Source organism: Oncorhynchus kisutch, linkage group LG1 (assembly GCF_002021735.2).
Source record: "Oncorhynchus kisutch isolate 150728-3 linkage group LG1, Okis_V2, whole genome shotgun sequence".
NCBI classification, from domain to species: domain Eukaryota; kingdom Metazoa; phylum Chordata; class Actinopteri; order Salmoniformes; family Salmonidae; genus Oncorhynchus; species Oncorhynchus kisutch.
Window position 1 is genome coordinate 54,878,660 of NC_034174.2, and position 16,272 is coordinate 54,894,931.

Here is a 16,272-nt window from a genome sequence, read left to right on the forward strand (position 1 = left end):
TGAACGGAAAGGGCAGGGTTTGTATGTTCCGTGTGCTTATTATAGTATTCACAAAGGAAGGGTTTGCATTAAAATATATTGTTTTTAGCTATAATTAGATATTTTTGGGGGCTCGTGGCAGATTCAGAATATGCCCTAGAAAAGTTGTACAAATGGCTCTTTAAAACAATTCAGAAAATCTTGATAGACAAATGCGGTCTCCCCTCCCCCCCACCCCCTCCCTTCAGGCATGGTGAACCGGGAGGTGCTGGAGCAGGTGGAGCGCGGATACCGGATGCCCTGTCCCGGCGAGTGCCCGAGCTCAATGCACGAGCTCATGCTCATCTGCTGGAGGAAGGATGCCGAGGAGAGGCCCACCTTCGAGTACCTCCAGGGCTTCCTGGAAGATTACTTTACCTCCACCGAGCCCCAGTACCAGCCTGGGGAGAACCTATAGGTCTCAGGGACATCGGTCCCACCACGGGACCACATGGGTGGACTTGCCCACTTTAAACACTGATCAAGGGACAGTTTTGCATTATTTCCTCCCTGTAATGGACAATGGTTAAGGATGGTTTAGGATTGGGGAGAGAGGAAGAGCGGATCCTAGATATTTGGTTATGAGTGGCTTCTAACCTGGATCTTTTGGGGGAAGTGGGAAGCGTTGGTAATAACTGATCCCAAGACAGTAGCATTTTCTCCACTAAAAGTTAAGGTTAGGATTAGGGGAGAAGAAGCTCGTCCTAAATCTGTAGCTAGGGGAAACTTCATCCCGGAGAACCCTAGGGGAGGACGGAGGATAATGAGATGGGGCATGACCATTGTTTTGACCCTCCCTCTCTGTCCTTAGTACCCTTCTTCTCAAAGGCTCTGTCCGGATTCCTTCACTCTTCTCCCAAAGTGTGCACTACCTGTCAAGCATTGGCTAGACTAGAGGAAGTCTCCCCCATTGTTGAAATCTGTTTGGAGAATCTAGATACAGCCATAGCGCCACAGCATCTGTCCTCTCCACCTCCTCTTTTTGCAGAGCACTGCCAACGTGGCATAGGTGCCATCTGTCTATTGTCCCTCTCTCTTGTGTGAGCCAAATGGCACCCTATTCCTTATACAGTGCACTACTCTTGACCAGAACCCTATAGACCCTCGTCAAAAGTAGTACACTAGGGCTCTGGTACACTAGTAGGTAATACGGTGCCATTTAGGACTCAGCCTCTGTGTGTGTGTGTTTCGCTCTGTCTGTCCCTCTATCTCTTTGTTTATCTCTTTGTTTATCTATCTCTATCTCTCTCTCTTCCTATTTCCTCCTCTCTATATCTCTCCAGTATTCTCAAGTGCTGCTTACTCCAGGTCATCAGGTTTCTCCAAAACAAATGTCAAAATTTTTTTTAAAGGTTTTTCTTTGTTTGTCTTATTTTTTGTTGTTTTTTACAGATTCTACTTTCTTCCTGTGTCCATGTCAATAAAACTGTAAGTTGCAAAGCTCCCAGACAATTTCACGTGAAACCATTTGGAAGACAGCTTTATATTATACCCATAGAAGTGACGTCAAGGATACTCAGCGTTAATACAGACTCACACTAGTAAAAAATGTCCACATTGTCCCTGCCTGTTTCAGTCCGTTTCATTCTGTTTGGTACCTATTGAACACAGCCCTGTGTTTTGGTGCCATCGCCCTGAGATTATTGAGGCTCAGTTGTACAATCATTTGAAACCTATTGATAAGGATCCAAAACTTAAATTCTTAAATGCATTCCTATTTAGGGGTTTTATGGGAATGAACGATACATTTATGATAAAAACATGAAAATTAATTAAAGCTTTGAGCCAATCGGATATGAAGGATAGCATTCATGCACAATTAGTTAAATCTTTGTGAACCAAATCTGGCACTACAATCTATGCATGTCTTAATCCCTTACAAATCTTAACATTACAACAATCCTTTATAGGCAATCCTTCAATTACTACAATCTTTCATAGTCAGAAAGACGGGTGGAGAATTTAAATACTTTTCACACTATTGTGCTGACCCAAACTGTACTGCTTATAACTGTACTGTGCTGGCTTTGGATATTCTATTTTGACATTGTCCTTTCCAGCACACTTCCAGCCACTATGGTGGATGTGGAACCAGTCCAGCGCAGTACTGCTCAGGTGATGGTCATAGGTTAGGTTTAAAGGTAGACTCAGTAGTGGGTCAATTTAAGGGCTGGGGAGTAACTGATTACATGTTATCAGTTACGGGTTTATGTAATCTGATTACAAAAAAAGGAACTAATCAGTTACATTACCAGCAACATTTTTGTAATCAGATTAGATACTTTTGAAAAACTAGATGATTACTACTTGGAATCCTTTTAAATTCAGAAAAGATGTTTTGTGAAAAAATATACATTGACATTCAGTTCAGCATTGAAAAAAGGTGCAGGTTTAAGTTTGTTCCATCTGACTGAGTCTGACCATAAGCCAGAGACCACTATGATGACACACCAAACGCATTTGGTGGATCCCTTTAGTTTTCTTCTAATGGCTCTTAAAGTAATCAGGTTACATTACTGAGTTTGGGGTAAACCAAAAGTTGCGTTACTGATTTTATAATTTTGGACAGGTAACTAACCTCAGCAAAAGAATAAGTGTTCCTTTTTCAGGACCCTGCATTTCAAAGATAATTAGTAAAAATCCAAATAACTTCACAAATCTTCATTGCAAAGGGTTTAAACATTGTTTCCCATGCTTGTTTAATGAACCATAAACAATTAATGAACATGCACCTGTGGAACGGTCGTTAAGACACTAACAACTTACAGACGGTAGGCGATTAAGGTCAAAGTTACTAAAACTTCGGACACTAAAGAGGCCTTTCTACTGACTCTGAAAAACACAAACAAAGATAACCAGGGTCCCTGCTCATCTGTGTAAACGTGCCTTAGGCATGCTGCAAGGAGGCATGAGGACTGCAGATGTGGCCAGGGCAATAAATTGCAATGTCCGTACTGTGAGATGCCTAAGACAGCGCTACAGGGAGACAGGACGGACAGTTGATGGTCCTCGCAGTGGCAGCCCAGTGTAACACCTGCACAGGATCGGTACATCTGAACATCACACCTGCGGGACAGGTAGAGGATGGCAACAACCACTGCCCGACTTACACCAGGAACGCACAATCCCTCCATCAGTGCTCAGACTTTCCGCAATAGACTGAGAGAGGCTGGACTGAGAGCTTGTAGGCCTGTTGTAAGGCAGGTCCTCACCAGACATCACCGGCAACAATGTTGCCTATGGGCACAAACCCACCGTTGCTGGACCAGACAGGACTGGCAAAAAGTGCTCTTCACTGACGAGTTGCGTTTTTGTCTCACCAGGGGTGTTGGTCGGATTCGCATTTATCGTCGAAGGAATGAGTGTTACACCGAGGCCTGTACTCTGGAGTGGGATCGATTTGGAGGTGGAGGGTCCGTCATGGTCTGGGGTGGAGTGTCACAGCATCATCGGACTGAGCTTGTCATTGCAGGAAATCTCAACGCTGTGCGTTAACAGGGAAGACATCCTCCTTCCTCATGTGGTACCCTTCCTGCAGGCTTATCCTGACATCACCCTCCAGCATGACAATGCCACCACACACAGAACAAGCAGTATGACTGATTTCCTGGAAGACGGGTATGTCAGTGTTCTGCCATGGCCAGCGAAGAGGTCGGATCTCAATTCCATTGAGCACGTCTGGGACCTGTTGGATCGAGGGTGAGGGCTAGGACCATTCCCCCCAGAAATGTCCAGGAACTTGCAGGTGCCTTGGTGGAAGAGTGGGGTAACATCTCACAGCAAGAACTGGCAAATCTGGTGCAGTCCATGAGTAGGAGATGCACTGCAGTACTTAATGCAGCTGGTGGCCACACCAGATACTGACTGTTACTTTTGATTTTGACCCCTCCTTGTTCAGGGGCACATTATTCTATTTCTGTTAGTCACATGTCTGTGGAACTTGTTCAGTCTGTTGTTGAATCTTGTTATGTTCATAAATATTTACACGTTAAGTTTGCGGAAAATAAACACAGTTGAGAGTGAGAGGATGTTTCTTTTTTTGCTGAGTTTAGTAACTGTAAGGATTACATTTAGAAAACAACCTACCCAACCCTGGCCAATTTCCGCAAAAACATGGAGCATTGAAGCTTGAGCCTAAACTTCTCAGCTGTTTGGGTCCAGTAGCTACCATGTAGCAGTGTGAAGTGCACCTGTGCACATGCGCAGATACTCTGTGTGACTGTGTGAAAGCAAAGTCTTGCAACTTGCTCATCTCAAAGGGTACGTTCGAGCAGATAATTTTTGTCAAGTCGGTGACTATCATTGGTCACCGCCTTTCAAAGTGTGTTAAGTTCTGGGTATACGAATGTCTGGGCATACATGTCGACTTCATGAATTTTAACAAAAATCATGTGACCCCACATGGGGTTATTGACTCGTGGATACCATTTTTATGTCTCTGACTGCAGAGACATAAAAATGGAAGTAGATAATTGGCCTCAAATCCTGAAATATCCCTTTAACAAAGGCCCCAGTGCCAGTGGAAGCAAAATAGCCCCGTAATATCAAAGATCCTCCACCATGTTTTACAGTAGGTATGGGGTTATTTTCTGCTCTTGCATTCTAATTTTGACGCCAAACCCATCACTGGTGTGTGTGTGGCCAAAGAGCTTTATTGTCATGTCAATTGAAGAGGGCAGTCCATTGGCAAGGATATAAAGGAATTATATAAAATAATATCACTTCAACTTTTTGAGGGGGGCATACATTCAAATTTTTGCTCATCTTTATCAAAGGTGCCAATAATTTCAGAACCACTGTATGTGATATTTGAGGCTCTCACTAATTGATTGTACAATGTGGACACACATAATATTATTATAATTGTATCGTTTTTCAGTGTGTGATATGGGGGTTAGATACATGTTTGTTTCAACATAAAGAAAACCTTTTATAATCAATGGCAACACTGCCATGTTGATTTGAGCCTTGCTTTTGGAAAACCACATTAGTGTCTGATTTTCGGCTGTCGCAGATGCATCTCCCCCGACTACACTCGTTAACTTCCGTCTACAATAGGTTGCCTTTGACTTACCACTCAAACACACCCAATATCTGCAGTGCTGCTCATGGCAATGTCATCTCGCTGAGTCTAACTTTTAAATTATAATTTAAATCTCAATGTGACCTGCCATATTCAGAAGCTTGAAAACACCATCAGAAAAAAAAGCATAAACCCCATTCACTTTTTGCCCCCAAAAAACTCAAATTGAACAACAAACATTATGGATTTTATTTGAGTTTGTTTCGGAGTCAAATATAATAGTTTCAGTATAGTTTGTTTTTCAAACAAGTTTGTTAATTATTTTATTTCAGTTTACTAAATAGTTTTAGGGTGTTTTAGTTTACTATAATAACCTTGCTCTGTATTTTGTGCCAGTTTGTGTCATTTCCTTCTTCCCTTTGCTTGAATCCAATCCCCTGTGTTTTCATGAAACATCTGGTTTGCAGTGAGTAGCTTTTGGTGTTTTCGAACATGTACATGATTTAACTGGAATGTTGTGCGACTTGGGCGACACAAAAAATACATTCTTGGGAGACACGGTTGAAAAGTGTTATTTAGGCAGCTCGGTTGAGAATGGTCTATAACTTGAAAGATTAAAGAAGCAATACAACTGGCCTTCTTTAGGCTAGTTGAGTATCTGGAGCATCAGCATTTGTGGGTTCGATTACAGGCTCAAAATGGCCAGAAACAAATAACTTTCTTCTGAAACTCATCAGTTTATTTTTGTTCTGAGAAATGAAGGCTATTCCATGCAAGAAATTGACAAGAAACTGAAGATCTTGTACAACGCTGTGTACTACTCCCTTCACAGAACAGCGCGAACCAGAATAGAAAGAGTGGGAGGCCTCGGTGCACAACTGAGCAACAGAACAATTACATTAGAGTGTCTAGTTTGTGAAGAGGCGACTCCGGGATGCTTGCCTTCTTGGAAAGTTGCAAAGAAAAAGCCATATGTCAGACTGGCCAATAAAAAGAAAAGATTCAAATGGGCAAAAGAACACAGACACTGAACAGAGGAATATTGGAAAAAAGTATTATGGTCAGACGAATCTAAGTTTGAGGTGTTCAGATCACAAAAAAGAACATTCGTGAGACGCAGAAAAAATGAAAACATGCTGGAGGAGTGCTTAACGCCATCTGTCAAGCATGGGGGAGGCAATGTGATGGTCTGGGGGTGCTTTGGTGGTGGTAAAGTGGGAGATTTGTACAGGGTAAAAGGGATCTTGAAGAAGGAAGGCTATCACTCCATTTTGCAATGCCGTGTATGGACGGCACTTAATTGAAGGCAATTTCCTCCTACAACAGGACAACGACCCAAAGCACAGCTCCAGCTATACAATAACTATTTAGGGAAGAAGCAGTCAGCTGGTATTCTGTCTTTGCTGGCCACTCCATTATAGTCACTGGATCTCAACCCTATTGAGCTGTTGTTGGAACAGCTTGCCGATCCAACTTGTGGGAGGTGCTTCAGGAAGCATGGGGTCAAATCTCTTCAGATTTCCTCAACAAATTGACAACTACAATGCCAAGATCTGCAAGGCTGTAATTACTGCAAATGGAGGATTCTTTGAAAGCAAAGTTTGAAGGACACAGTTATTTCAATTAAAAATGATTATTTATAACCTTGTCAACGTCTTGACTATATTTCCTATTCATTTTGCAACTCATTTCATGTATGTTTTCATGGAAAACAAGAACATTTCTAAGTGACCCTAAACTTTTGAATGGTAGTATAGGTATTAAAAAATTGGCAGTGATGTGAGTGTTAATATCTCTAACATGAATGAATGACTCTGACTATCATGTTTTTTTGTGTGTGTGTGTTTTTTTTTTAAATCTCCTCTAAATTTGTCATTTTCTTAGACCCAACATGATGCGTAATAATGCATAGGCTTCTTTATACTTTCAATTGAACATATGAACCTGTTGGTGCATTGATAAATAGAACTTTAGGCCATTGTACCACGTGTCCAGCATTGGAATGGATTCTAATCTTGCGATGGTGCCAGTCCCCACATGGAATATGGACCACAATGTTACAATTATTCTTCTTTCAAATCTATTGGATGAAAAAGTGGACAATAAACTAATTGTTTAATATCAAGCCAAGGACTACATTCTTGATTTGACTCACTGTCCAAATGTGTATGTTTCATAAACCTACACAGTTTCTGGTTTACTATTCCTGAAATATTCTCATTGTTTGAAACTGACAATATCAGAATATTGAGGATTTTGTAAACAATATTGATTTGGTTTTCTCTTTTTTTGTATGTGTATCAGGATTGGATTGAAATGGGTATTGTGCCACTTTGTTATCTTTAAATGTGCAATAAATTATATGTCAAGAGTGTTTTCATATCTTCATGTGTTCAAGTCTCTTAGTAAGTGTACATTGAATGCAACATTGAATGCACTGACCGTAAGTTGCTCTTGTTAAATTAATGACAAAAATTTACGTTATCCTGAATGCATTTCAATTAGCAGGTGTGCCTTCTTAAAGGTTCATTTGTTGAATTTCCTTCAAAACTGGCATCATGAGGATCACCACAGGAAAGGAAGGCCCAGAGTTACATCTGCTGCAGAGGACAAGTTCATTAGTTACCAGCCTCAGAAATTGCAGCCCAAATAAATGCTTCACAGAATCACAGACACATCTCAACATCAACTATTCAGAGGAGACTGCGTGAATCAGGACTTCATGGTCGAATTGCTGCTAAGAAACCACTACTAAAGGACACCAATGATAAGAAGAGACTTGGGCAAAGAAATACAACCAATAGACATTAGACCGGTGGAAATCTGTACAAATTTGAGATTTTTGGTTCCAACCGCCATGTCTTATTGAGACGCAGGGTAGGTGAAAGGATAATCCCTGCAAGTGTGGTTCCCACCGTGAAGCACGGAGGAGGAGGTATGATGGTGTCTGTGATTTATTTAGATTTCAAGGTACACTTAAGCAGCATGGCTACAACAGCATTCTGCAGCAATATGCCAGCCCGTCTGGTGTGCGCTTAGTGGGACTATAATTTGGTATTTCAACAGGACAATGACCAAAACAGTCTCCAGGCTGTGTAAGGGCTATTTGACCAAGAAGGAGAGTGATGGAGTGCTGCATCAGATGGCCTGGCCCCCACAATGAGTTGGACTGCAGAATGAAGGAAAAGCAGCCAAGTGCTCAGCATATGTGGGAACTCCTTCAAGACTATTGGAAAAGTAATCCAGGTGAATCTGGAGAGAATGCCAAGAGTGTGAAAAGCTGTCAAGGCAAAGAGTGACTACACTGTTTTGGTTACTACGTGATTCCATATGTGTTATTTTATAGTTTTGATGTCTTCACTATTATTCTACAATGTCGAAAATATTTCCCCCCAAAAATGTAAAAGTAAAGAAATACCCTGAAATGAGTAGGTGTGTCCAAACTTTTGACTGGTGTGTGTGTATCTATTTCTAAATACATGCAGTTGAAGTCGAAAGTTTACATACACCTTAGCCAAATACACTTAAACTCAGTTTTTCACAATTCCTTAATTTAATCCTAGTAACAATTCCCTGTCTTAGGTCAGTTAGGATCACCACTTTATTTTAAGAATGTGAAATGCAGGAATAATAGTAGAGAGAATGATTTATTTCAGCTTTTATTTCTTTCATCACATTCCCAGTGGGTCAGAAGTTGACATACACTCAATTGGTATTTGATAGCATTGCCTTTAAATTGTTTAACTTGGGTCAAACGTTTCAGGTAGCCTTCCACAAGCTTCCTTCCACAAGCTTGGGGTCATGCTTGGGGTCATTGTCCATTTGGAAGACCCATTTGCGACCAAGCTTTAACTTCCTGACGGATGTCTTGAGATGTTGCTTCAATATATCCACATAATGTTCCTACCTCATGATGCCATCTTTTTTGTGAAGTGCACCAGTCCCTCTTGCAGCAAAGCACCCCCACAACATGATGCTGCCACCGCCGTGCTTCACGTTTGGGATGGTGTTCTTCAGCTTGCAAGCCTCCCCCTTTTTCCTCCAAACATAATGATGGTAATTATGGCCAAACAGCTCTATTTGTTTCATCAGACCAGAGGAAATTTCTCCAAAAAGTATGATCTTTGTCCCCATATGCAGTTGCAAACCGTAGTCTGGCTTTTTTATGGCGGTTTTGGAGCAGAGTTTTCTTCCTTGCTGAGCGGCCTTTCAGGTTATGTCGATATAGGACTCGTTTTACTGTGGATATAGATTTTTTCCCAGCATCTTCACAAGGTCCTTTGCTGTTGTTCTGGGATTGATCTGTATATGAGTTTGGTCTGTTTATAGTATGCATGTTGAAGGGGTGTGTCATCTACCATCGTTCACATCCCACCATTAATTTCCGGAAGTCCTCAAAAAATTAGTGAACTCTTACTCACCTCATTTTGTTATAACATCTTTGGTCAAACAGACGTGAATCCCAGAATGCATTGTATGTCAACAAACATGGCTACACAGCTGGAATTAGCTTAGCTCATCATAATCAGTACAACCTTCAAAAAAGTATTTTACACGCATAATATGTGCCCATTACAATCTGTGCAAGAATCGGAATGCATGATTTGTCACCTAGAATTGAAAACATGTGAATAAAACCGTAAATACACAAATAATTGCCACACAAAACATTTTCTGATAGTGATTTATTGATACAAGTGGCACGTGCCGGCAGTCAACCACGTAACCTCCCACTCTGGGCCATTCAGTGTTGTTTATGTATGTAGCTAGTGAGCTAAGCTGTAGAATTAACAATGTCTTTCAAAAGGAGACAACTCACAAATGTGGAAATTCTGGAGATTTTTTAAAATTCTGACAAAGAGTCTGAGTATGAAAGTCAGGAATCAGATTCAGACAGTGAGGAGCTGCCCCCCAACCTTGTAGCCATTGAGAACCCTGAATCTGAATTTCCCTTGTCCACTGACGAAGTACCAGGTCCCTTTGAAGATGCTGGTGTTGATGGAGGCAGACCGACAGTGGATAAAGTACAGGAGTTCTGTGGTAGCTGGAAGGCCACCAGTCATTTCACCCCTCCTGGCCCTGCTGTTTGCTTTGATGAGTCCCAGTCTGGAGTGCAACGCCCCTTGCCATTTCCAACTGAGGCAGAGTGCTTCAAGTTGTTTCTGACAGAGGAGCTGGTGGGAGACATAGTTGAGGAGACCAATCGCTATGCCTTAGAGCTACAGGAGAAGAGAGAGCCAGGAGTGAGGGGGAAACTCGCTAAATGGGTGACAACCACAATTAGTGAAATGTATACCTTCCTGGTGACAGTCCTTCTCATGGGGATAGTAAAGAAGAACTCCCTAAGAGAATACTGGAGCACAGATCCTATGTTTGCAACTCCCTTCTTTGCCACCCTCTTTTCCCAAGATCGCTTCCTAGTTCTGCTGCGATGCCTGCATTTCGTCAACAATGCTACTGCCAACCTAAATGACCCGTTACACAAAATAAGAAATGTTCTTATCAGCCTGACATCAGCATTTGGTCGGGTCTTTGTGCCATACAAGGACCTATGCATTGATGAGTCCCTGATGTTAGGTTATTTCATAACATGAAATGTTAATTTAAAAAAATCTCTCATAACATTTCAGGTTATGTCGATATAGGACTCGTTTTACTGTGGATATAGATACATTTTTACCATTTTTTTCCAGCATCTTCACAAGGTCCTTTGCTGTTGTTCTGGGATTGATTTGCACTTTTCGCACCAAAGTACGTTCATCTCTACATGGCAGAATGCGTCTCCTTCCTGAGCGGTATGACGGCTGCTTGGTCCCATGGTGTTTATACTTGCGTACTATTGTTTGTACAGATGAATGTGGTACCTTCAGGCATTTAGAAATTGCTCCCAAGGATGAACCAGACTTGTGAGGGTCTACAATTTTCTTTCCGAGGTCTTGGCTGATTTCTTTGGATTTTCCCATGATGTCAAGCAAAGAGGCGGTGAGTTTGAAGGTAGGCCAGGTACACCTCCAATTGTCTCAAAAGATGTCAAGATGTCTAAAGCCATGACAACATTTTCTGGAATTTTCCAAGCTGGTTAAATGCACAGTCAACTTAGTGTATGTAAACTTCTGACCCACTGGAATTGTGATATAGTGAATTATAAGTGAAATAATCTGTCTGTAAACAATTGTTGGAAAAATTACTTGTCATACACTAAGTAGTTCTAACCGACCAAACCATAGTTTGTTAACAAGAAATTTGTGGAGTGGATGAAAAATTTGTTTTAATGACTACAACATAAGTGTATGTAAACTTCTGACTTCAACTGTATATACACACACACAGTACCAGCACAGTATCTTTATTTGGACTATTTTCTACATTCGTCGGAGTATATGTATGTGTACATAAACTCAGCAAAAAATAAATGTCCTCGCACTGTCAACTGCGTTTATTTTCAGCAAAACCTAACGTGTAAATATTTGTATGAACATAACAAGACATAACCTGAACAAGTTCCACAGATATGTGACTAACAGAAATTAAATAATGTGTCCCTGAACAAAGTGGGGGGGGTCAAAATCAATAGTAACAGTCAGTATCTCGTGTGGCCACCAGCTGAATTAAGTACTGCAGTGCATCTCCTCCTCATGGACTGCACCAGATTTGCCAGTTCTTGCTGTGAGATGTTACCCCACTCTTCCACCAAGGCACCTGCAAGTTCCCAGACATTTCTGGGGGGAATGGTCCTAGCCCTCACCCTCCGATCCAACAGGTCCCAGACATGCTCAATGGAATTGAGATCCGGGCTCTTCGCTGGCCAAGGTAGAACACTGACATTCCTGTCTTGCAGGAAATCCCGCACAGAACGAGCAGTATGGCTGGTGGCATTGTCATCCTGAAGGGTCATGTCAGGATGAGCCTGCAGGAAGGGTACCACATGAGGGAGGAGGATGTCTTCCCTGTAACGCACAGCGTTGAGATTGCATGCAATGACAAGCTCAGTCCGATGATGCTGTGACACACCGCCCCAGAGCATGATGGACCCTCCACCTCCAAATCGATCCCGTTCCAGAGTACAGGCCTCGGTGTAACGCTCATTCTGTTGACGATAAGCGCGAATCCGAATCCATTGCCGCTGGGAGGACAAAACTGTGACTCATCAGTGAAGAGCACTTTTTGCTAATCCTGTCTGGTCCAGCGGCAGTGGGTTTGTGCCAATAGGCAACGTTGTTGCCAGTGATGTCTGGTGAGGACCTGCCTTACTACAATAAGCCTCTCTCCCTTTTTTGGGATAGGGGGCAGCATTTTCACTTTTGGATGAATAGCGTGCCCAGAGTGAACTGCCTCCTACTCTGTCCCAGATGCTAATATATGCATAGTATTATTAGTATTGGATAGAAAACACTCTGAAGTTTCTAAAACTGTTTGAATGATGTCTGTGAGTATAACAGAAAACCTGAGAAAAATCCAAAATCTCATGAGAGAGCTGCTAGAGGAGCACCACACCATTCACTGGGGGCCGTCCTGCTGCAGACAATCCCCTACGCCTCACTGCACAGCATTTTCCCTGCAAAGTCCCTCAAACTGCTTCTCAAGGTAGTCGCACACGGAGGCATTGCAAAGTCTGCCTGTCTGGCGCCAGGAGAAGTAAGCAGAGGAAGATGACAAAATACATGTGTTTAGCTTGTGATACACCTCTATGTATTTCTCCATGCTTTGAGGAGTATCATATGCTCAAGCATTATTGAGCACATCTGCAGCAATAAGTGACTGACTGACCTGACAGGTGACCTGCCATGATACTATGCCTTTAGAGATGGGGGTGGAAATGCAGTTGTTGTTCAGTCACTGCATGGATATTAAATATGGGTTATGCATATTCAGTTTTTGTCCTCTAGTAAAACAAGTTGTTGAACCAACTACCAATACTGCAATAAAATAGATGACTATTACATATTGGCATATGTGTTTTCTTGCTGTGTTTTCATCCAGTAAAACTGTTAAAGAGTGTACGTTAGCATACAAAAGATGTCCTCAATCTTTAGATCCAAAGATGTCCAGCTCCATGTTTCTAGTTTCTGAAAGTACAGAATAAAGAGGAAATATTCATTAGAATACAATATAAGGATATAGCAATAAAACAATACTACAAAGAAGTAACATAATAAACACTGCTATAAAAAATAGTTTATTGCATTGACAAAATCACAGATTTGAGTTATAACAGTAAGAAACAGGGCAGAACAGAGCTATGCTGAATAGACCAAATAAACAAACCATGGTCATATTTTTTATTTATTTAACTAGGCAAGTAATTTAAGAACAAATTATTATTTACAATGATGGCCTACTCCGGCCAAACTCGGACAATGCTGGGCCAATTGTGCGCTGCACTATGGGACTCCCAATCACAGCCAGTTGTGATACAGCCTGGATTTGAACCAGGGTGTCTGTAGTGACGCCTCTAGCACTGAGATATAGTGCCATAGACCGCTGCGCCACTTGGGAGTCATAAGGCCAGGGTAGCCTCAAAATACAACACAAGCTAATAGTTTTCTGACGCAACTAGCATTGTTTTACAGAGCTAATAGAATAATGTAGCTAGGTAAGCATGATTGACAATAACACCATAAAGGTTATAAAATGTGTAACGTTACCTCACGTGTCCGCAGTTGTAAGGAATATATTATGATCTACAGCTACAGCAGAAACGGCATACGGAAATTATTATTATAACTATTATAACGTAATAAGGCACTTACTTTGATAGAAACGCAGCCTGGATTTGAACCAGGGAGTCTGTAGTGACGCCTCTAGCACTGATGTGATGTGCTGTGCCTTTGACCACTGCACCACTTGGGAGTCATAAGGCCATGGTAGCTTCAAAATGCAACACAAGATAATACTTCTCTGACGCATTTAGCATTGTTTTACAGAGCTAATAGAAGAATGTGGCTACATAAGCACGATTGACTATAACACCATAAAGGTTATAAAATGAGTAACGTTATCTCACGTGTCCGCGGTGATAAAGAATATACACAAATATATTATGCTCCATACATACAGTACGCTACAATAGAAATGTGGAATGGAAAATGTGAACACGTGTGCAGATCCTGTTCTGACGGGAGATGAGCAAATGTCTGCAGACGTGAACTGCACAAACAATTGGAAGTGCTTGGGGAATTTTGTCGGTGTCAGAAATGTCCCAAAAATTTAATTATCCGCAAAAGTAAAAATGACTCTTTTTATGTGAATGAATGAGGAGGCGGAACAGACCTAAATTCAAACTGTTTTTAGAAAATAAAAACTTGTTAGAAAATCATTTGAAATTGAAGTTAAAACAACCTATAAATATAAACAGGCTGCGTGCTTTAGTTTGAGGGCAGCGCGGATAAAATGTACTGTTACGTATCAATCACATTCTGGAATGGAGAGAACATTCTAACATCACGTGCATAAAAAAACTCACGCTGGGGCGACCGTTAGAAATATTTGGAACTCATGCATGAAAGGGTTAAGGAGAAGTCTATCTTTAATTCTGTGAATAACACTAGTATCTTTAATCAATGTTTATTATGAGTATTTCTGAAAAAAACCACCGGATGTTTTGGAATCAAAACATTACTGCACATAAGGCGCCAATGTATACAAATATGCACATTAACGAACAAAACATACATGTATTGTGTAACATGATGTCCTATGAGTGTCATCTAATGAAGATCAGCAAAGGTTAGTGATTAATTTTATCTATATTTCTGATTATCGTGACTCCTATCTTTGGCTGGAAAAATGGCTGTGTTTTTTCGACTTGGCGGTGATCTAACATAATCATATGTTGTGCTTTAGCTGTAAAAATCGGACACGATGGGTAGATTAACAAGATGGGTAGATTAACAAGATGTTTATCTTCCATTTGCTGTATTGGACTTGTTAATGTGTGAAAGTTACATATTTCAAAAAAATATTTTTGAATTTCGCACGCTGCCTTTTCAGCGGAATGTTGTCGAGGTGCTCCGCTAGTGGAACCCCTACGCTAGAAAGGTTAACGACCGTTCCATAAGTGCATGTTCATTAATTGTTTATGATTCATTGAACAAGCATTGGAAACAGTGTTTAAACCCTTTACAATGAAGATCTGTGAAGTTATTTCGATTTTTACTAATTATCTTTGAAAGACAGTGTCTTGAAAAAGGGACGTTTATTTTTTTGCTGAGTTCATATATCTACTCTGGAGTCTGACATTGCTCATCCTAATATTTCTATATTTCTTAATTCCATTGTCTTTCTTTTACATTTGTGTGTATTGTTAGATATTACTGCACTGTTGGAGCTAGGAACACAAGCATTTTGCAGCACCCGCAACAACATCTGCTAAACATGTGTATGTGACCAATACAATTGGATTTGATTTGATCAGGCTTGATTGTGCTGTTTTGTCTTGTATTAATGTGGTGCATGCCTATATGTCCTTAAACCTTTATTTTAGCAAAACATGTATAAAAAAAAAACATAATGAAAACATCATTTTTTGGCCAGTAGGTGCCCAACATAACAACAGGTGTGTTGGACACAGTAGCTCAGATTCATTCCTGACTTCTGTAACTGTTAATTTGTCTTACCTGTGTATTATTGAATTATGCTCAGAACCACTTGTGTTTCAAACATGATCCTGTTTTATCAATTGCTGTGGTGAAAATATAATCCATCCACCTGACAAGTGTGGCATGTCAAGAAGGTTATTACACAGGTTCAGCTTGTGCTGGGGCAATAAAAGGTCACTAAAATGTGCAGTTTTGACACACAACACAAAGCCATAGATGTCTCAAGTTTTGAGGGAGTGTGAAATTGGCATGCTGATGACAGGACTGTCCACCAGAGCTGTTGCCAGAGAATTTAATGTTACCATAAGCCGTCTCCAATGACGTTTTAGAGAATTTGGCAATACATCCAACCAGCTTCACAATGGCTACACATGTTAGCTAACATTACAATCTTATGTTGGCTAAGTTATTTAGCTAGCTAAAGACTTCAGTCTTATATGAAAAACATTACTGTTACTTGGCTAAAAGTAGCTAGCTAGCTTTCCTTGCTTGTTGGTTAGTTACCTAGCTAACTTTAGCTCTCGTCTGACCAGTACTACGCTAGCTAGCTAGCTAATCAAAACTACATTAATTTGCTAGCTACGGTTGCCTTTATTTTTGAGCTTTCTGGTGTAAGCTAGCTACAGAGCTAGC

The 16,272-nt window shown here is 41.0% G+C and overlaps 1 protein-coding gene across 3 annotated transcripts in view; it reads left to right on the top strand.

Moving 5' to 3' along the window:
• Window positions 1–7,412, top strand: part of LOC109891185 (proto-oncogene tyrosine-protein kinase Src) — a 48,118-nt gene extending 40,706 nt beyond the window's left edge. For all 3 annotated transcript variants that reach the window (XM_020483544.2, XM_031827189.1, XM_020483552.2), the window contains one exon: window positions 228–7,412. In XM_020483544.2, the coding sequence (XP_020339133.1) occupies window positions 228–436 (209 nt within the window). In that variant the 3' untranslated portion in view covers window positions 437–7,412. The remainder of the gene's footprint in view (window positions 1–227) is intronic.
• Window positions 7,413–16,272: the final 8,860 nt, after the last annotated feature.